The sequence below is a fragment of the Microtus pennsylvanicus genome, chromosome 17 (assembly GCF_037038515.1).
Source record: "Microtus pennsylvanicus isolate mMicPen1 chromosome 17, mMicPen1.hap1, whole genome shotgun sequence".
NCBI lineage: Eukaryota > Metazoa > Chordata > Mammalia > Rodentia > Cricetidae > Microtus > Microtus pennsylvanicus.
This window is the reverse complement of record NC_134595.1, coordinates 22,730,839-22,750,781: the sequence shown is the minus strand read 5'-3', so window position 1 is coordinate 22,750,781 and position 19,943 is coordinate 22,730,839. Positions and strand designations below refer to the sequence as shown.

The 19,943-nt window shown below is 40.1% G+C and overlaps 1 protein-coding gene across 2 annotated transcripts; it reads right to left on the bottom strand.

Moving 5' to 3' along the window:
• Positions 1 to 3,402: 3,402 nt before the first annotated feature.
• Nudt12 (nudix hydrolase 12) lies at positions 3,403 to 18,028 on the bottom strand. Of its 2 annotated transcripts, none has more exons than XM_075951458.1 (7): positions 17,926 to 18,028; positions 15,518 to 15,717; positions 14,279 to 14,874; positions 13,179 to 13,346; positions 11,856 to 11,969; positions 8,074 to 8,273; positions 3,403 to 7,072 (listed from the first exon to the last, which is right to left on the bottom strand). In XM_075951458.1, the coding sequence occupies exons 2-7, from the start codon at positions 15,709 to 15,711 to the stop codon at positions 6,962 to 6,964; spliced, it is 1,383 nt and encodes a 460-aa protein (XP_075807573.1). In that variant the 5' UTR covers positions 15,712 to 15,717; positions 17,926 to 18,028; the 3' UTR covers positions 3,403 to 6,961. The 2 variants fall into 2 exon arrangements, with proteins under 2 accessions (XP_075807573.1, XP_075807572.1); XM_075951457.1 differs by having other exon boundaries at positions 16,577 to 18,012.
• Between the last annotated feature and the right edge of the window lie 1,915 nt (positions 18,029 to 19,943).

Below are 19,943 nucleotides of genomic sequence, written 5' to 3'. Positions count from 1 at the left end.
TTTTTCAAGACAGGGTTTCTCTGTAGCTTTGGAGCCTGTCCTGGCACTAGCTCTTGTAGACCAGGCTGGCCTCGAACTCACAGAGATCCGCCTGTCTCTGCCTCCCGAGTGCTGGGATTAAAGGCGTGCGCCACCACCGCCCGGCTAGAAGAATTTTTAAAATACCTAAAGCATTCTATTTTATTTTTGTTATGAATATGTGCATATGGGTGTTGGATGAGTATGTGGATACAGTTGTCTACAAGAGGCCAGAGGAGGGGACTGAATCCCCTGAGCTGGAAATACAGACTGGTACGGTCCTTGATGGGGGTGTTGAGAAATGAGCTTGGATCCTTTAAAAGATACACTCTTTTTTTTTGTTTTTATAACCTTATTTATTGTAAGCAGATATTGAATTCAATCTAAATTGTCCAACTTCAGTTTAAAACCTATTTTGTTTGTTTAGTCCCAGTTTTTTTCTTTTTTTTTAAATTTATTTATTTATTAAAGATATCTGCCTTCTCCCCGCCACCGTCTCCCATTTCCCTCCCTCTCCCCCAATCAAGTCCCCCTCTCTCATCAGCCAAAAGAGCAGTGAGGGTTCCCTGCCCTGTGGGAAGTCCAAGGACCTTCCACCTCCTTCCAGGTCTAGTAAGGTGAGCATCCAAACTGCCTAGGCTCCCACAAAGAGGGTGAAACCCCCCAAAAACATATCGTCATCCTCCTGGATATTAACCTTCATAAGGCAATGAAAACAGACAGAGACAGAGACCCACATTGGAGCACCGGACTGAAATCCCAATGTCCAAATCAGGAACAGAAGGAGAGAGAGCACGAGCAAGGAACTCAGGACCGAGAGGGGTGCACCCACATACTGAGACAATGGGGATGATCTATCGGGAGCTCACCAAGGCCAGCTGGCCTGAGAATAAGCATGGGATAAAAACCGGACTCTCTGAACATAGCAGACAATGAGGACTACTGAGAACTCAAGAACAATGGCACTGGGTTTTGATCCTACTGAACGTACTGGCTTTGTGGGAGCTTAGGCAGTTTGGATGCTCACTTTAAAAGATACACTCTTAACCACTGAGCGTCTCCCAGTCCCTTTGTCAGCGGTCATTTCCAACATGGGAGCTCAGACATCATGATCTTTAACTTCCTTCCTTAAATCCTTCACAACACTGCATCTTGTTGTCATCCTCAATGCTTGAATCTCAGTATCTCTCTCTCCTACTCAGACATACGTTTTTCGTCCTTCTCCCCTCCTCCAGTCTTCCTTTCCCTCCTCCCTCTCTTCCCTCTACCTTTCCCCCCTTTCCTCCCATTTCTTCCATCACTGCTGCCTTCTTTTCCCCACCTTTCATCTGGTTTCTACATTGGCTTCCACAATTGTCTCACTGCATACACTTTTAGTCCAAACCCATTTTTTTTTTTATCTAACAAGGATGTCCTCTGGGGAATTAATCTTATTCTTTGACCTCACTGAAAACTTCAAGGGAGGAGCAAGGACCAGAGGAGAGGAGGATGCCAGGGGCCAACCACCCAGCCACCCAGCCTGCCCCTATGTCTTGAGTTATAAGACAAAATAAAGGATTCTTCTCTTAAGTTGTTTCTAACCAGGTATTTTGGTCGTAGAAATGAGAAAAGTGAGTGATGTAAGACCCTTACTTTAACACTTAGAAGCAACATGGAAAGAAAGGTAAAATAACCTATACAGCCCAGAAGAATGTGAAGAAAATGTCCAATTTATCGATATCAAAATATTAATGATAGATGAAGTGGCTAGGAACTTGAGAGAATAGTAAGGCAAAGATAGAAATTTATACAAAAGAAATGAATGGTCTCTTTGGAAGTGACCCTATACTACAACAATAGCAGCTTTGAGGTGTCCAGACATTTATCTTCTCCACTCTGCACAGCACATGGGATTCTTACTGGCTTCACAAGGATGGTGACACTTTCAGTGGCGTCCTTCCTCATGATGTAGAGGAGATGGCAGTGGTCAGGACCAACCAAGCCCCTGGGGTTTCCATTTACACATGTCTCTGGGGGTATCTTTTTTAACATGATGTTCACAATTTTTCAAAATAAAACCACCAAAACCAAAAGCCAAACAAACAAAAGAGCTGGCGCCAACTAGAATCTTTAAACCTGTTCTACAAAGACAAGGAAGCATAACTAAAAACCGCAGTAAAGCTGCTGGGTCAATTGTATTTAATTCACCATTGTCTCCATTGACAGGGAGGACATCTCCTATCACCTGAGTGAATAAATATTTATAAGGCTCTCTACTGAGTCTGTAGGACACCACATTGCTCCAATAGGCGGCAAATTCAGGATAGAGTGGAATAGGCAGGTTAAAAACAATAACAAAAACCGCATTCCATCAGCGGCCCATTTTCTTCTCTAATACAGGTAAGAGCGCTATTTTCAATTTCTAGTCCTGGGTGGGAAGTCATCCTGAAATTGAAGCCACTTCACGGGCTAAGTGGTTAAAAGAAAGTTAATCCATCAGGACTGAGAGAGTAAGTTGGATAAGTATAGTTCCCTTGAGCTACCAGGAAGAGCCAGGATAGTTTTCCATTTCTTCAGCTACAGTTTTCCATCAGACTTCTAGTTAAAAGAAAAAAAAATCATTAGCACATAGGTTTATTTTTTAACTTAAATTTTATGATAAAATTTCATAGCCACCCCCCAATATTCTGGAGTACATTACTATCATGGGACTTGTAAGGAAAAATGCCCACTGATTGTGCCTTGGATTCACTGAGCAATGAAACATGACATATAGTCTGGAAGGAACAAAAAAAAAGTTCACAATGCTAGTTCTACTCCCATGAATAGTATGTTCCTTCAGTTCTATGCATGCATAGAATGAGCAAACTACATGCTGGTCCAGTTAACATGTCCAGATGCATATTCTACAGCTGAAAATAAATGCTTTCCAAACAAGAATTCAGGGTGCTGATCACATATTTTCCCATGTCTTTGACCATCTGTATTTAAATAACAACAAAGAATCATTAGAAAGCCTGCTATATTTGACAAAAGTCTGTACAAAATTTAGCCATCATTTCAACTTAGATGGAGTGGGCCAGGAGACCTTACCTCTCCTGGGGGAACCTACTAGCAGTTAATGTTAGCTGAGGGTGGCGGTTGGTGGGTGGGGGCATTTTCTTCAGTGGTGTAGTCGCTGATAAGGTACCCATGCTCCAGTAAATAACTTCCTCCTCAAAATCATAAGAGTAACTCTAAACTCACGGGCCGTACACAAAATAGAACATGAAAAGAAGAGGGTTTATTGCAAGATGGAGGTAGTAAAAGAGAAAAATGGGGATACAAAATGGTTAAAACTCATTAGATACACACACACACACGAAACCATTAAAAGACTTTAAAATTAAAAATCAACAATCAATGTTTATATTTTGGAATCCATTTTATTTCTACCTCAATATTTGGAGAAGGAAGAATACAGAGCGGTACAGAAGAGGGAAGATTGCTTTTGGTATTTGTCGCCACAATTGCTTTCTGCAGTTCTTTCCTGTTCAACAACTTTGTCTTTTTTTGTTTTTTGAGACAGGGTTTCTTTGTAGCTTTGGGACCTGTCTTGGAACTAGCTCTTGTAGATCCGCCTGCCTCTGCCTCCCGAGTGCTGGGATTAAAGGCGTGTGCCACCACCGCCCGGCTTTTAACAACTTTTGGAAAACACAGGCATTTGCTACCATTACGTAGAAGCTCTGCCTCCTCTAAACAGCCCAGCTCTCATATGCCCCTATGGCATCAAGCTTATGTCTTCCTTTTCCCTCATGGTCTCATCTGTTCCTCTCTTTTCTCTCTGCTCACAGCTCTATCTTTAACAGGCTGACTGGTTTTCACAGCAGTGCGAGTTCCTGCTCTCTCTGGGTTGGTGTTGCTGGAGGTTGAAGCGCATGCTCCGTGAGGCTTCGACCGCTGAGTGCTTGTCTCCACTTTTATTTCTTATTTGGAGACAGGGTTTCACTAAGTGTCCCAGCGTGGTTTCAAAGTCATTCTGTAGTTCAGATAGCTCTTGAATGTGAATCCTCCAGCCTCAGGCCTGATTTTCAGAAATTATAGGCTTGCTTTGCCAGGTCAGGCCATGGACTTTCTATGCATCACAAACTATGAAGAAGTGAAAACGTAAAAAAAAAAAAAAAAAACTCCAAATATTGACCACAGTAGACAAGTAATTAAAGCAGACCGTGCTACACAAATAGCTTCAAACCTTAAGAGTTTAATTATCGATGACATTAGTCCACACAGCCCCTCGTTCTGGTACATTTTACCACAAACTACAAAACTTAAGATCCAAATTGATTTCTTTTTTAAAATGCTTAAGTTCAAACCCAGAGCCTTGGAGACATTACAGACATATATTACCACTGGGAAACACCCCTGCACCAAATCAAAATTTTAATTTTCTCATCAGGTAAGGTTGGACACACCTATAATTCAAGAATTCTACAGGCTAAGGTATGAAAATTGCAATTTTGAATATTTCTTGGGATACAATGAGACTACAGCTCAAAAAAAAAAGGAGAAAACAATCTTCCATGCACATGAAAATGGTAAAATTTCTGTCAAAGAAACTCATCAGGACATTAAAAACATACACAATCCACAAACAGAATATATTTTATTGCATTGTTACAATGATTTCTGAACCTGTGTACTTGCCCCTCTAGAACTAGTGAAAATAGCAATCATTACTATGAATATCTATCCTCACCTCTCAAAGGTCACAGCTAAGGAATGATTATTAAAAAAAAAACAACAATTTACTCAAGCTGGCTGGTGGTGGCGCACCACCTTTAATCCCAGCATGTGGAAGGCCAAGGCAGGCAGATCTCTGTGAGTTCAAGGCCAGTCTACAAGAGCTAGTTCCAGAATAGCCAGGGCTGTTACACAGTGAAACCCTGTGTCAAAAAACCAAAATCAAACCAAACAAAACACAGTAATTTACTCATTGATTTTCTACAAGTATAGAAGGAACCTAAACCTAAATCTATACATTTTGACATCTGTATTTTACTCTGCTTTTTAACATTAAGGACACTAGAGACTACAAGTATTTAAAAGCACATTTGGAAAAAAAATGAACTTCAATAGATCATATTTCATAATAATCAAAGTATATTAGTTCAGTATAGCTATATAGCTCCAACTTACCAAGTACATAAATGTCCTGTGTAGGTTTTGGTTTGACCTAAGGTTCTGATTCTAATAAGATTTCATTAACTAGACAAGAATATTCATTTGTGCAATAAATTCTGTGAGAAAGTTATATTTCAGTTAAAAATATGAATGATATTTGATAAACTACTTCTTCCTATTAGCACTCCTTTTAACCTATTCAATGTGTATGTGTGTGTGTGTGTGTGTGTGTGTAAGTCAGGATCCTCTTCAGTCATTCTATGCATGTGTCTGTGTCTCCTGTAAACATGCCTGCAGGTGCCTGAGGAGGTCAGGAGATGGTGCTGGATGCCTTGGAGCTGTAGTTGCAGGTGGATTGAGTTGCTTGAGGAAGATCTTGAGAACAAAACTCTGGTCCTCCCCAAGAATGGAAAGTGTTCTTCATCACTGAGCCATCTCCAGTCGTCCACCTTGTGTTTTGAGACAAGGACTCTCATTGAGTTTACTGATTCATTAGACTGACTGGACAAGCCCCCAGGGTACACATGTCTCTGCCTCTTTATATCTGGGATTAGATATTCATGTCTCTAAATCCAATCCTTAAAGGGTGCAGAGGGTCTGAACTTAAGTCCTCATGCTTGCACAGCAAGCGCCTTAGTGATGGAGCCATTTTCTAGCCCCTATTCTATAGATGTTTTTGGTAATAATTTCTGTTTCCCACTACAGAAAAAAATCTAGTTCTTAACGTGCAGACTACAAACTGTTACATTCATTATGTTCAACATTTATTGTGCCTAAGGTCTCTTCAAGTTCGAACAGAAGAGCAAAGATGGAAAATGTGTACATTTATTATAAACAACTGCAGAACAACCAAGTAAAATATATGTGGATATACTGTAAAACTGTGACATACTCCAATGACTTCCCAAAGATTTTAGCAATTCAATTCTAAAATATACTAATTATGGGTGCTTAGAATGTGATGAAATAAGGCCAAAACTAAGACATCATATTTCATTGTAATGAATACTGATGGGAATATATATAATACATCCCTCTTCAGAAAATTAAATACAACCAGTGATTTATTTAGTATGTAAATATACTTGAAATTTAGTTCCCGAACTTCAGGGATTCTTTTCTAAAATGTTAAAGTCCAGTGGAAAATTATAGAATCTTCACTTAACTTAGTCACAATTTTAAGTAGAATTAAACCAGACAGATGTAGTCGTTAGCTTTTGATTTAAGAGTGAGGTCCTAGAAACAGTGGTGTTAGCTGCCCACACATGACTATTGTATTCTGAGGTCAGTAAGGGTAAATTGTTAGAATAAACCATTCTGAACACTAGTCAGACTAAACTAAAAGGAACTTTAACAGTCCTACCACTAGTCCAGGAGGCCAGGGGAACAGGAATGAGACGACTAAAAACACCCTGGAGCTCCAACCCCATTAAAGCTATGTTGACGCATTTCTCCAACCAGGAATCTCATCTTTGCAAGCTGCAGCTTCATGTTCATCCTGTTTCTAGAGCACACTTCATCCCAACATGACCTTTCTTCATAGGAATGCAGTTTTATGAGATAAAATTGTGACCCACAACAAAATTGTTCACAGGCTTGCTCTAAATTTAAGAAAATCTGAGGCATCATTCTAATTTACAAAACTATGGATTTCATAATTAATAATGGAAAGAATACTTAAAATATGTTTGAGCCCCCCCCCAATTTTACAAAATTTAATGATCAATAAATACATCTAAGCTTATTTGAAAAAAGATAGTATTAGAAATGAAATAATACTCCAACAGATGCTATTATTTTTCATTTAGAGACTGGGGTTCATTCCAACCCAGTGTTTGATTAACTGGTGAGCAATAGCCCGGCTTGGTGGTACAAAGAAAGCTTGCTGCTTCCCTTTGGTAAGAACATCCATAACCTACAACACAACCAGAAGACAACACGTTAGAGGGCCAGGTAATACAGTAGTTTCAGTTGCTCCAGTTCCGCATTTAACTTCAAAGCAAGGTTAACTTTTTAATATAGGTTCCTTTTTCAATAATTCTGAAACAACAATCTAATTTCTTTTGTGAGTACAAAATAAAAATCAATTTTATACAGGCATAAATGATTCTATATCTTTTTAATACTACATTGTATCCTTTTTTCTATAAAAATTTTGGGCATTGTAAAACAAACAAACATAACAAAACAAAAACAAAAAAACCCAAACTAGCCAATTATTTAATCTCTTTTACTTAGAGATATAATTATAAAAAGTTCTTAAGAATACATATTATAACAGATTTATATACTTAATGACATTTTTGTCTTTCTTGCCCTGGGGTTTCTTTTTTCCCCCATTTTTTTCGACTTCTTTACACACACACACACACACACACACACACACACACACACACACACACTTTAAAGATGGAGTCTCACTATGTAGTGCAGGATGGCCTGGGAATCACTATATATTATACTCAAACTCTTGGCAACCCATATGCTTCAGCATTATTTTTCAGAATACAAAAGAACTTCAAAACTTCAAGCTCTTTTACTGTATTTTTTGCAAATATCTGATAAAATAGCTTTAATGTAAATATCTAATATTAATAGTTGATATGTCAGAACTAATAATATAAATACTTAAATTGACTAAAGGGATTATTATTCATTCATCAGCCAGTATGAACATGTGCAATTTGAAATGGCACACAATCATTCATTCTAGGAGAATCTCATAGAATGAGTCAAACAGGACACATCAGCAACACACATTTTCTATATGGAATTATCAATTACATTATAATCCATTCATAATGAGAGGGCTGCAGCCATTCATTTGACTGGTTGAAATTTGCTTCCTTGCTGCATGCCCACACCAATACTATCAGGGAACAATCAATAGAATACGGAAATTAAATTGAACTTTACCTGTTCTCTAGTGAACCAACGGGCATCCTCTATTTCATTCTTGTCAACTTTAATTTCTGTGGACACTGCCACAGCTAAGCAGCCAATCATTAAAGAGGAGGGCATTGGCCATGGCTGACAAGAGACATACTGAACATGGCCAACTTTGACTCCACTTTCCTCCTCTACTTCTCTCCGCACAGCATCTTCTATTGTCTCCCCTAATCAGATGAGGCAAAGGAACAAGTGGCTGGTCAACATGGCTTGGACACTGTGAGCGCCAAATAGTTCAAACATTTTGAAATCACTCTGGAAGGAGCCCCCACCCAATGAATGCTAACTCTCGACTTGAAGTGAAGAAAGCGTTACACGTGGAAGTCTATAGCCACAAATAGAATATCAAAATGCTAACAATCAACTTACATTTCCTAGAAGTTCTGTAAAAAAAAAAAACCAGAAAATCTACAACTATCTATCACATACTGTTGACTAAATGTCATTAAAATTTTTATTATTTCATGCATCACTATTTATAGGTCATTACTTCCCAAGTTTTATAAATGGTTAGTTTTCTCTTCCATTAAAAATCATCTTTTATATAAGTGCTGCCTGCTAACCGATTACTGGGCTGAGCTCCTGGAGTCCAACCATAGAGAGGAAGGAGTGATAATATGAGCAAAGGGGTCAAGAACATAATAGGGAAACCCACAGAAACAGTTGACCTGAGCTAGTGGGTGCTAATTGATTCTGGACTGACACTTGGAGAACCTGCATAGGGTCAAATCTAGGCCCCTTGAATGTGGGTGACAGTTGTGTGGCTTGGGCAGTTTGTGGGACCACTGACCAAGAAACAGCATTTATCCCTAGTGCATGACCTGGCCTTCTGGAGTCCATTCCCTATGGAGGGATACCTTGCTCAGCCTAGATACAGGGTGGAGGACCTTGGTCCTGCCTCAAATGATGTGACAGACTTTGCTGACTCCCCATGACAGGCCTCACCCTCTCTGTAGAATGAACTGGGAGTGGGATGCGGGGAAGGTGGAGAGAGAAGGAGGAAGGGAGGGAGTGGGAACTGATATTGGTATATAAAATAAAAAAGATTGTCTTGATAAAATAAAATCATCTTTTGTTTTACTCTAAGAAATGGTCTTGGGGCTGGAGAGATGGCTCAGTGGTTAAGAGCATTGCCTGCTCTTCCAAAGGTCCTGAATTCAATTCCCAGCAACCACATGGTGGCTCACAACCATCTGTAAAGAGTTCTGGCGCCCTCTTCTGGCCTTCAGGCATATAGACAGAATATTGTATACATAATAAATAAATAAATATTAAAAAAAAAGAAATGGTCTTGTGTAGCTGACGTTGGCTTTGAACTCACTATGCAGCTGAGGCTAGACTCCATCCATTGATTCTAGTGCCTCCACTTCTCAAGTGTTGGGACTGCAGACAAGCATGTACTATGACATGCAGTGTTCATTAAAACTTTGAAACTCAAATCACAATTCAGTCTTTATAAGCATTGATTTCTTTGTCAATAAATGTTCTGGGTTTGCTAGAACTCTAAATAATAAAAATAGTTTGAGTAAAATTAATTTGAATGTTTACAAATTTAAAATTTATAACAATATTTAATGAAACATTTTAAAATACAACTTTTATTTCAAATAGATTGATGCATTCTCTATACCTAAGTTCTTGTATTTACTATACAAAGTACACAAGGAAAACAAGTCTTAGACTAATAGAAGAGATCTCTCAGACCATAATAACAATAAATGCCTAAAATCAATTTTAACTAAGGCTAAGAGACTGGAACACAACAGACAAAGGACACAATTCTCTACAATGAAAAGAGCAGGAATCCTGGATGTGAGAAACACATTTGACTATGATGCTCCACCAATGGAGCAATAGAAACACACACAGTAATGACAAACTATTTCCTACCACTTCGAAGCACAAGCTATAAAATCTGAAAATTAGAAACCCCTTGCTGGGCTGGGTGGCACTTGCCTATAATTCCAGTATTTGGTAGGCAAGAGGCTAATCTGGAAGCTCCTCTGGGCTATGGACCAAACACTCAAGTACTAAAGTGTGAAAATTCCAAGGTGGTAAGGATATGGACTAATGTAACATTCATGCACTACTGGTGGGGGTGTGAGCTATCAGGGACGATATGCTAATACATGCAGTGACAATTCTACTCTGTACACACCTGAAATAGCTCTTGCAAAGGTACATAAAGAGAGGAACAAAAATACCACACATGTGCTATTTTCAATAGTCAAAATCTTTAAATAAATTAAATATCCTCAGCAGAACAGATGAATATACACCAGAGGACATTCAGATATGAATGTGAAATGCTAATTAGTAGTTCAAAAATGTCTTACACTTTAAAAAATTATTCATTTTTTTTCACATATCATGTTTTGATTATATTCTTTCTGTTCTCCCAGTTCTCCCCAGAGCCTCCTCATCTCCACATCCATCCAACTTCATGTTCTCACTCTCAAAAAAGCAAAGAGCAAAGCAATGAAAATCAAAACAGACAGAGAGAGGAAGAAGGTGTAGAAAAAGGAGATCACAGATGAAGAAATACCAAAACAAAACAAAAACGCATGGAGCCAATGTAGTGTTGGCCAACACGTCCTGGGAGTGGGACTTGCTCTGGATTGTGGTTGACACACTCAGTGATGCTCCAGTGAAGAAAACTGATTTTCCCTTTCATGGAAGGTATTGATTGCAAATAACTTCTTTGTTAGAGGTGGTACTTTGTGTGCACATCTCCTTCCCAGAGCAACGTGGTGATTAGGAGCAAGGACTCAGAAGTGGAACTCCCTGGGTTTGAATCCCTTCTCTATCACCTTAATTTGGGGCAAATTAGATAGCCCTTGTGTGATGCTCCCTCCCTTGTGAAAGCGCTGTAACAGGGCCCACTTTATAAGGCTGCAAAAGGATCACAAGATTTAAGAGAGGCAAGTTTCCAGCTGAGTGCCAGGTAATATATATATTTACTACTATAATTACCCAACAGTGCAGATTAACATTGGATGTTGAGATTAAACATTACTAATCCAGATATCCATTCATTTGCTCTGGGATACCTAATAAAATCCTATTACATGTGAGGCACTGGCTTTGACTGGTGTGTAAAAATGGTTGTAGGAGAACTTTAGAACTTTCATCTTACAGAAATGAAGTGATATTAAAGTTGATAATCTATACATATGTATTATAAGGTGGTGTTGATCACCGTAGGGATAGTAAGGTAGGATGCCTAGGATTGTGAAGGCAGGTATGGAGGCTAATGGCTATTTGGGAAAATCATATAACCCTTAGAAAGGGTGCCACTTACATGTAGCACTGAAGAGAGGCACAGCCACCTGGATTTCTAGTCAAAATGCAATGTATGACAAATCAAATACTAAATTTTTAACATAACAGATTATCTTGTCAAAATTTCAAAATGAAACAATGCTTAAATTGCGTGATTAAAATACTGTTTAAAATATTTTGGGGTTAGCCAGATGGTTTAGCAGGTAAAGGCACTTGGCACCAAGCTGGATAACTTAAGTCTGGGAGTCACATCACACACAGATGAGGGAGAAATCTGACAAAGTTCTTGTCTGTCCTTAACAGTGAACAACCTCATATATACACACACATGTACATACACTAAAAAAAAAGCAGTAAAAAATTTAAAATTTAAATGTTTTCATTTTATAGCATGGCTTTTAATGGGGACTATATATCTCATGAGTGATCTCTTTCAGAATTCTAAAAATTATGCATAAAAGGCTTACCAGGTTCAATAAATCCAGCGAGACAAGTAAACATGCCTGGGGGAAATCGCTTTTGCCTGCCTAAAAGACATTTGGTTCCATCTGGATGGATAACCTGCATGATTACGACTGGATCTGTTTAAAAACCAAAACCAAGCCAAACAAAACAAAACAAAACAAAACAAAACAAAACAAAACAAAACGACACACAAGTAACAGGAAATATAATTAGATTCATTATGCAGTAATAATATGCAGGTATATTTCTTATAGGAACAAGATTTCTGTTTATATAACACCTCTTTTCTGCTCTCATGTGCTTGACAAATATCTGAGAAACTGCAAAAATACTTTTAGTGAGTGATTTTTCCATTCTTATTTCCAATCTTAGCAACATTTACTCTGTACTTAGGCCAGACTTGGCACAAGTTCAAGTAGATCGTGGACATTGAAAAATGCCAATTTTACTACAACAAATTACAGTGAATTTCTTTCCCCCTTTTATTCCAGTCCTCAGCAAAATCCTTTTAAAGGTGAGCATGGCTTTTTAGTTAGGCTTGAATCATTAAAATAATAACACTTAGATAACAGCCAATCTCTCTAGCCGTCATGAGTTTAAAAACCCTCCTCACTAGATCCTGAGGAGAGCCAGGAACCAAGTTCCTTAGCAAGGAAATCAGACAGTCATTAAGCCACCCACTTCCTTCCTGGAGACTTCATCTGGGCTTACCGAGTTACTCTACTTCCCCAGCAATTTTAAGAGCAAGATTATGAGATTTCTCCAGCTAGAGCAGAAACAGCAGCAACGGGGAGAGGCATAACCACAAGAATGGGTAATGTCCCAACAGGCACTGAATCACTGGAGACTTCACTTTCTCTGCCTCAAAAGGAGTCACACTGACTATACGTGAAGTATTCCAACACAGCAAATTCATTAACCGATTAAACTAAAGGTAAGACATGACTGGTTGTGAACAACGCACTCTTTTACTGAGTAATCATGACAGATGTTCAATAAAATGTAAACATTTTAGTGTCATAAAAATTTGTTTCCAGACTATCTTCTGCCCCAAGATTCCAGGTAGCTGAGATCTCATTATCAAATGAAGAAACAATCCCCCTCCCAAGACAAAAAAAACCAAAAAAACAAAGCCTTGGGGCTGCAAAAGCAGCTCAACAGTTAAGAGCTGCTCTTAGAATTTTTATCCTGACCCACACAGGGTAGCTCTCAATGAACTGTGACTTCCGCTCAGTGGAATGACTCTCTCTTCTGGTCTATAGGGCACTTGCACACACGTTCATACCTATATGCATGTACGTGCACACACACACACACACACTTACCAACTCTTGGATAAGATGTGTTGTGAACGCCGTGGAGACTAGGACAGTTTTCTCTTAAACACACTCTCTTATAGCCACCTTCTTCGATTTTGGTTGCGCTGCCACAGGTTGGGCAGAACTTGTATCGACTGTGCCATGCAAGGACAGATCTTGCTTGAGCTACCACACCTTTTAAAAAGAAGTATAAGAAGATTTCTTTCCATGCAAAACTAAGTAATATATTGAGTACAATGCTTTGAAACTACAGTAAGCACATGCATTGTTTTCTGAGTTGCTGCTTGACTGATGGCTTTAGAATTTATTTTATGATGTATCATTATTATTAATTTTTACATTTTGTTTTTAAACACTTTATTGTAATAATCTCACAAATAAAAATGTGATTATATGATTATACAGCTAGATTATGATAGTCACTCAAAACAAGCTATTTTCCTTTTTCTATTTAATTTTCAATATGACAAGTGAAAATCTATCTTCCCTGTCACCATTCCAATCCGCTGTGTCTCCTAGGCCATTGCAGTGACGAATCCACTCTTAATATGGCTCCTCATATCCACTCTACCTATATACTTACAACCCATGCTTTATGAAGTAGCTATCATTAACCTTGTTCCTTAACACACACACACACACACACACACACACACACACACACACACACACAACCACACAAACAAATTCACAGGCACACACAATATGGGTGTGCAGGGGAGGCACTGTTCCTACAGGAGCAATACATGGGCACCCCAGCTGCTTTTCTTTTTCTTTCTTTCTTTCCTTTGCTTCATGATCATAAAAAGCACAACAGAAAACAAAGCAGCTGAGGTCTTTGGCATTATGTTCAAAATCTAACAGGGACTCAAACATTAGGAAGAATTAAATGAAACCATCCCACACGGAGGTCCACTCTAAGGAAACTGATCTTGGCTGGCTGAAACTGTTGCCAGCACTACAAGAGTGTCCTAGCGGGTAAACTCGAGGGATTTATGCCTACTGCTCACTGGCATGTGTCACCCAGATGCCACACCAGCACACAACTCCACACTCGCTTTAGAACCAGACTGTTCCCGACACAGGCACACACTTCCTTTCCTCACCGGCTTCTTTTTCTTTCAACTGCAAAAGAGCTGGCATTGGAGGGTGAAGAAAATAACAGTTTTCATGTCTTTGCTTAAACTCCTCAGCGGCAACAGCTTCTATGCTGAGAGCAAACCAAGCAACCAAACCATCCTCATCGTCCAAGGGGACTCCTCCTCCGCCAGCATCATTATGCAATCCTTTTCTCATCTCAAGTTCGACTCCAAGGAACACCAAGGTGATCTTCTCAGGGTGAGCCAAGTACTCCTTGACATCTGCATAGTTCAGCTGGCAGAGCCTGACTTCCGGCTGCTGTGAACTCTCTTTGTTCCCACTTAGAGTAACCAGGGGGTTTAAGTCCGAGAAGAGGATATAGACCGTGGCTGGGTGGCTCTCTTTAGCTTGTAGCCAATCAGAATTATTTCTTTTCTCACTTTTCCGGTCCAGTAGCGTTCTGCTAAAATAATTTTCGCATTCGTCCACTTCATTGGTTAGGAACCATGGCTTCTTCCCACCTTTTGCATTAGCTAACATGTTAGCTATATGCTTATAGCCCCAAAATACAGCGATATCTAGTGCGGTTTGCCTTGACTTATTGACAAGTGATCTGTCACATCTAGACAAAAAAATAAATAAATAAATGGGAAGGAAAATAAAATGAGAAATAAAATTTTTCACTTGTATTTTAGTAAAATGCATACATTGCAACACTATTTAATGATTTTTTTTTTCTTTTCCACCATCTGGTTCATAGTTTACTACTGAAGGTTAAAAGAATCATGTAACAGTTTTAAGAAATGACAGGTTAATGACAGTAGACATTTAAATAAAACGAAAATGTGTCTATACATGCCATAAAGCAACACAAACATTCTATATACTCCACGGAAGCCATAATGAGACTCACACTTTTTACTTAGAAGAAAGGGTTTCATAGCCATTCTTTTTTGGCAAAGCATGAAGGGTTAATTTCCCAATTAAGGAAGCTCTTTCTCAAGTGTAGCTCAGAGCTAGAGAGCTTGCCTGATAATCACGAAGACTTGTGTTCAATTCCTAACCCTGACCAAAGGGGGGAGGGGACAAGAAAAAAACGTGGCTTTAGTGAGAAATTCGGCTGCTTTTCATATGATAAACTGAACAATGAGTTATTTATTAGCCCATCAGTATAAGGGCATCTACAGGAAACTGGGAAGGGCCACAAGAGCAGACATGAAAGCACAAACCCTTTTTGGCGGTACTGTACACCCTGAGATGTTTACCCTTTCTCAAGCAGAAGCTGGACGGCATCGGCATGCCCGTTCCTTGCAGCGTACATTAAGGCGGTCCAGCCATTGTCGGAGGCTGCGTTGAGAAGAGAAGGAGAATGGCTGAGTATGCCTGCCAACTTGGCAATATCTCCCTCTGCAGCGGAAGAGTGGAGTCCAGAAATTAGCTCCTTTTTTATGGACGACATTTCTCCCTGAAAATAAAACAAAATCCAAGAGAAACCTTATTTGCAGTTGCTTTTTGCATGAATGGATGAACATTATTTAAGTGCTGCTCTTGGAAAGATGTAAGTTTCCAAACCAATACACCCGTCAAGAGATAATTCATAGTCAACTGCTGTTGCCATACAGATTTTGAAATTGTTACCAGTTGAGAATTATAATTCAATATGTGCCTAAGAGTAGGTTCATAGAATAACAAAAGAGCTCTGGTACTAGAGACGAGCTTGGGAGGGTAGAGGAGCAGTACCACACAAAAGGGAGAGGGCCCAGAAGAACAGGGCAGGGGCACTGACCGGAGAGGCGAGAGCAGAGGACATTAGAGACAGATGTCTGAGCCGATGATAAGTAGTACCCCATACTGTGTCATAGATAGGTGTCATCCCTCAAAGAAATGACGGCTCTACAGTTATTCAAGAGCTTTTAAAACGTCACATAACAACAAGTTACTGTGTAACCTTCCATAATTAATTTTGCAATCCCTATGGTACTGGGTTTCTTCCACAGTGTGAGGTAGACTAGGTCGGGATTTATTTTCATTCGTGGATAATTCATGACCCAGCACCATTCCTGGAATTGTCTCACTGTACTGTGCTGTCAGCCTTGTCGCAAACTAGACGACAATGCATTTTTGTATCTATTGCTCGATACAGGTTTTGTTGGCCACTCTATAATCGTTGAATCAGTTTTTAAAATGATTAATCATGTCTGCCTTGGTATTCTGTTTTGTTGGAAACAAAGCAGAGCTATGGTTCTCAATGAATGCTTTGTAGTCTTGAGCTGTGTTTAAAAAAAAATACAGATTAAAAATGGTTCATTTTTCCTGCTACCTACAAAATATCCGATCCTTCTTCTTAGTCCCACTGCAGGTTCGACCCAGAGCCTTATCTCTTGAATTTTGAAATAGTGATCTGGCTTGTTAACTTCACAGTGCAGTCTGTACAAAGTTGAGGAAAAGGATGGGTCAAAGATCGGCTTTCTGATTTGGTATCTGCTTTCCCGTTGGAGTCCTCCATTATCGATAAATAGTTTAAAACTGATCAAGGGAACCAGGACACTTGTTTCAAATCTGTTCACAAATGCAGCCAGGAGTAAGCGCGACATTTACCAATTTGCTTTCGTTTGATTTATTTTACTTCTTTCTCCACTTTTTTCATAGTGAAGTTTTAAAATACTTTAAAACATTGTAGCCACGGCTGTAATGTTCCAGGACTTTATTGTGAAGCGTGGCTAAGTGTCTTCCTAACTCCCAAACTTCTCTTCAGTCACATTAGCAAACCTGTCACACAGCTTCTCCAGGGACGTTTACTTTGAATGCTTCACCGTTCCCTGTTCAGAGGTCATGGTTTCAGAGTTCACGGTCACTCCCTCCCTGTCCTCAGAGACAACCCCAGGTGACTGCAACATTGGTCTTCCAAACATGTTGTGTCATACACTACCAACGATGCAATATGTATGCACAAAATATTCTCTGGACTAAGAAGTGAAAAAATAAGCCCCCTTTCCTTTAGCTCTAAATGATACACAAGTCATTTAGAAATTAATCATTTAGCCAAGACGCCTTCCAGGGAATGCAGCTGCACTACTTCAAATCATTTCTTATTGATGGTCCTGTAAAAGGCAAGGATGGGCGGGCAGGATAAAGCCTTGCCCCTGTTTTCCAGGGCTATTCGGAGAAGGCGATCAGAAGAGCCTCGAGTTTGAAAGGAGCTAGAGTTTAACCAAAGCAACATCCATTTTTACTAATAAGTAACCTGGGGTCCTAGAACAGCCCAGCATGGCTCTAGCAGGCTACAATAAGTCCTCAGTATGGATCTGTCAGTTATGACAGAAACCATCATTTAATAAATTCTACTCGCTGGGCTGTCAAGACCAATTTAACCCTTTAAGAGCAACCCACGCAAGCACGGTCTCTCCATATGGCCAAATGCCTTGAACAGTTACTGTTTCTTCCATGGGACGATTCCTCCTTTCAAGGAGAGACACATTCGAAGTAGTTTGCTTTACCCCCATCGAAAACTTGGCTGGAAATTTTTAGCAGCTACGTCCCGCAGACAGCGACAGGTCCGCGTGCCGCGCCTGCGCCCTCTAAGCCCGCGTCAGGCTGCGCCACAAGCCCGTAAGGGACGCCCAGGGACAGCACGCCCTGGAAGGTGTCGGCTGACGCCACTGGTGCTACTAACCCAAGGATGACCAGAGAAACCGCTACGGCGACACAAGACTCCACAGGCAAACTCAGCTCTCAACGTTTCCAGTGCTGGAGGTAACCTTTGGGACTTCCGGCGGAGGGCCACCGTTCTCGCACAGCTTTATGGGAGATGTAGTTTAAAGACCGTCCGCTGTGCCTGGCTGGAGATTGGGGTGGGATGGGGTGAGTTGGGACGTGGATTTACCCTGTCCGAAGGTGGGAAAGATCGCTAATCCCTCCTCCAGGTGGAGGTGTGCAGAGAAAAGTGCTGACGATGTGATGACTAGGTCTGTGGAAATTATCTTGTCTTCCAGTGTTTCTCATCCAGCTCCCAAACTTTCCTTCATATGCCTTTCCTATATGTGCCATTGAGTTTTTACAGTGTAGTATAAAATATTAAAATCTGTTCAGACGTTAGATTAGGAGAAACCGCTACATCTGCCGATTTATTTTCACTTGATTTCCCAGTTTTTTTTATTTTTTATTAATTGAATTTCCTATGATTTCATCTTTCAAAGCCTGCTTAAGTTTGGTCTTCTGATTCCCACACCAGGGAATTGTACTTGCCAGTCAGCAACAGCGGAAACATGTCTTGAGACTAATGATTGCGTTCTGTATTTCCAGGCTCTTTCTCACTTTCAAGTTGCATATATCTGTTGACAGTACATGTATGATGCTTGACCTAGGACTGAACCCAGAGCCTCATGTGTGCACAGCAAACTTTCTATTGCTGAACTACAACCTACTACCCAACTATACTTCAATGATTGTTTCTCAACTTTGTCCTATGCTTCTTTCTGCTAGTAGCTGTTTGAATAAGAATAGGCCCACAGGTTCATATATTTGAATACTTTGTCTCCAGTTGGAAGAATTCATTAGGAAGCATTAGGGGGTATGGCCTTGTTGGAGGACTTGTGTCACCTGGAAATGTGATTTGAAGTTTCAAAAGCCTGTGCCATTCCCAATTAGCCTTCTCTGCCCACACCCCTGCCTCCTGCTTGCAAGTAAGTATGTAAGCTCTCAGTAATGGCATCGGTGCCCTGCCTGGCTGCCTGCTGCTGTGCTCTCCACCACGGTGCTCATGGCCCTTCTGTAGAAAATGGAAGGAATCCCCCATCAACTCTTTGTGTCATGGTGTTTTGTCACAGCACTAGAAAAGTCAGGCGGATGTAATTACTAGACATATCAGAAATATAGCTGTCGAATATTTCCCCATTCCAGGCATTATTCTCCCTCCTCCACCATTTGTTGGTGACAATATCTTTTTTGTACTTCTTGCAGGAAGCTTCCTCCTCTGAGACTGCTCTAAGAGCTTCAATGGCCACCCTTTAGGTTCCCTTCTTGACTCCACTCTCAACCTCTTCAATAGATGCATTAATATTTATGGGCTTTGAAAGTACTCTAAGTAGGTATTGCAAGCCTTCGGGATAAACAAAAGCCTATCCTCATTCCAACAACAGCATGGGGAATGAGCCAAATCATTTTTCTTCATAGGTTTTGCTCTTCTCCCTTGACAACCAGTGTTGTTTTGAAGCAGTGAGATCACTCTCTGTATGGTTTAAGAAATTTAGTGTAGGGCCTCGTTTAAAGAATTGGTAGGGGTAGGGAATGCTTCCTCTTTTAGTTTTTCTAATTGTTGTTTGAAACATGTATGGACTATTTCTCCCCTAGCCTCTCCCTGTAGGTTGTAAGGGATGCTTGTGCCATGAACTAGTTTATGTTGAACAGAAAAGTCGCAAAATGCAAAAGAGTTAAAGCAGGAGTGCTGCCTGTCTGTCTTGAGGCTTTGTGGACAGACCAGCAGTGGGTGCATTGCTTAACTATTTGCCTAGCCTGTTCTCAGGAGAAGGAAAAATCCCTTGCTTTAAAAAGGAGGCACTATGATGGTCCAGAGCAAGCATGGCTATTGGAAGCTATATTAAGGTAGACTGCACAGTGGCAGGGAAGCAGAATAGAGACCTCAAGCCAAGGCATTGTCCCGTGTGTTATTGTCAGCCAATGGTCAGTGAAATC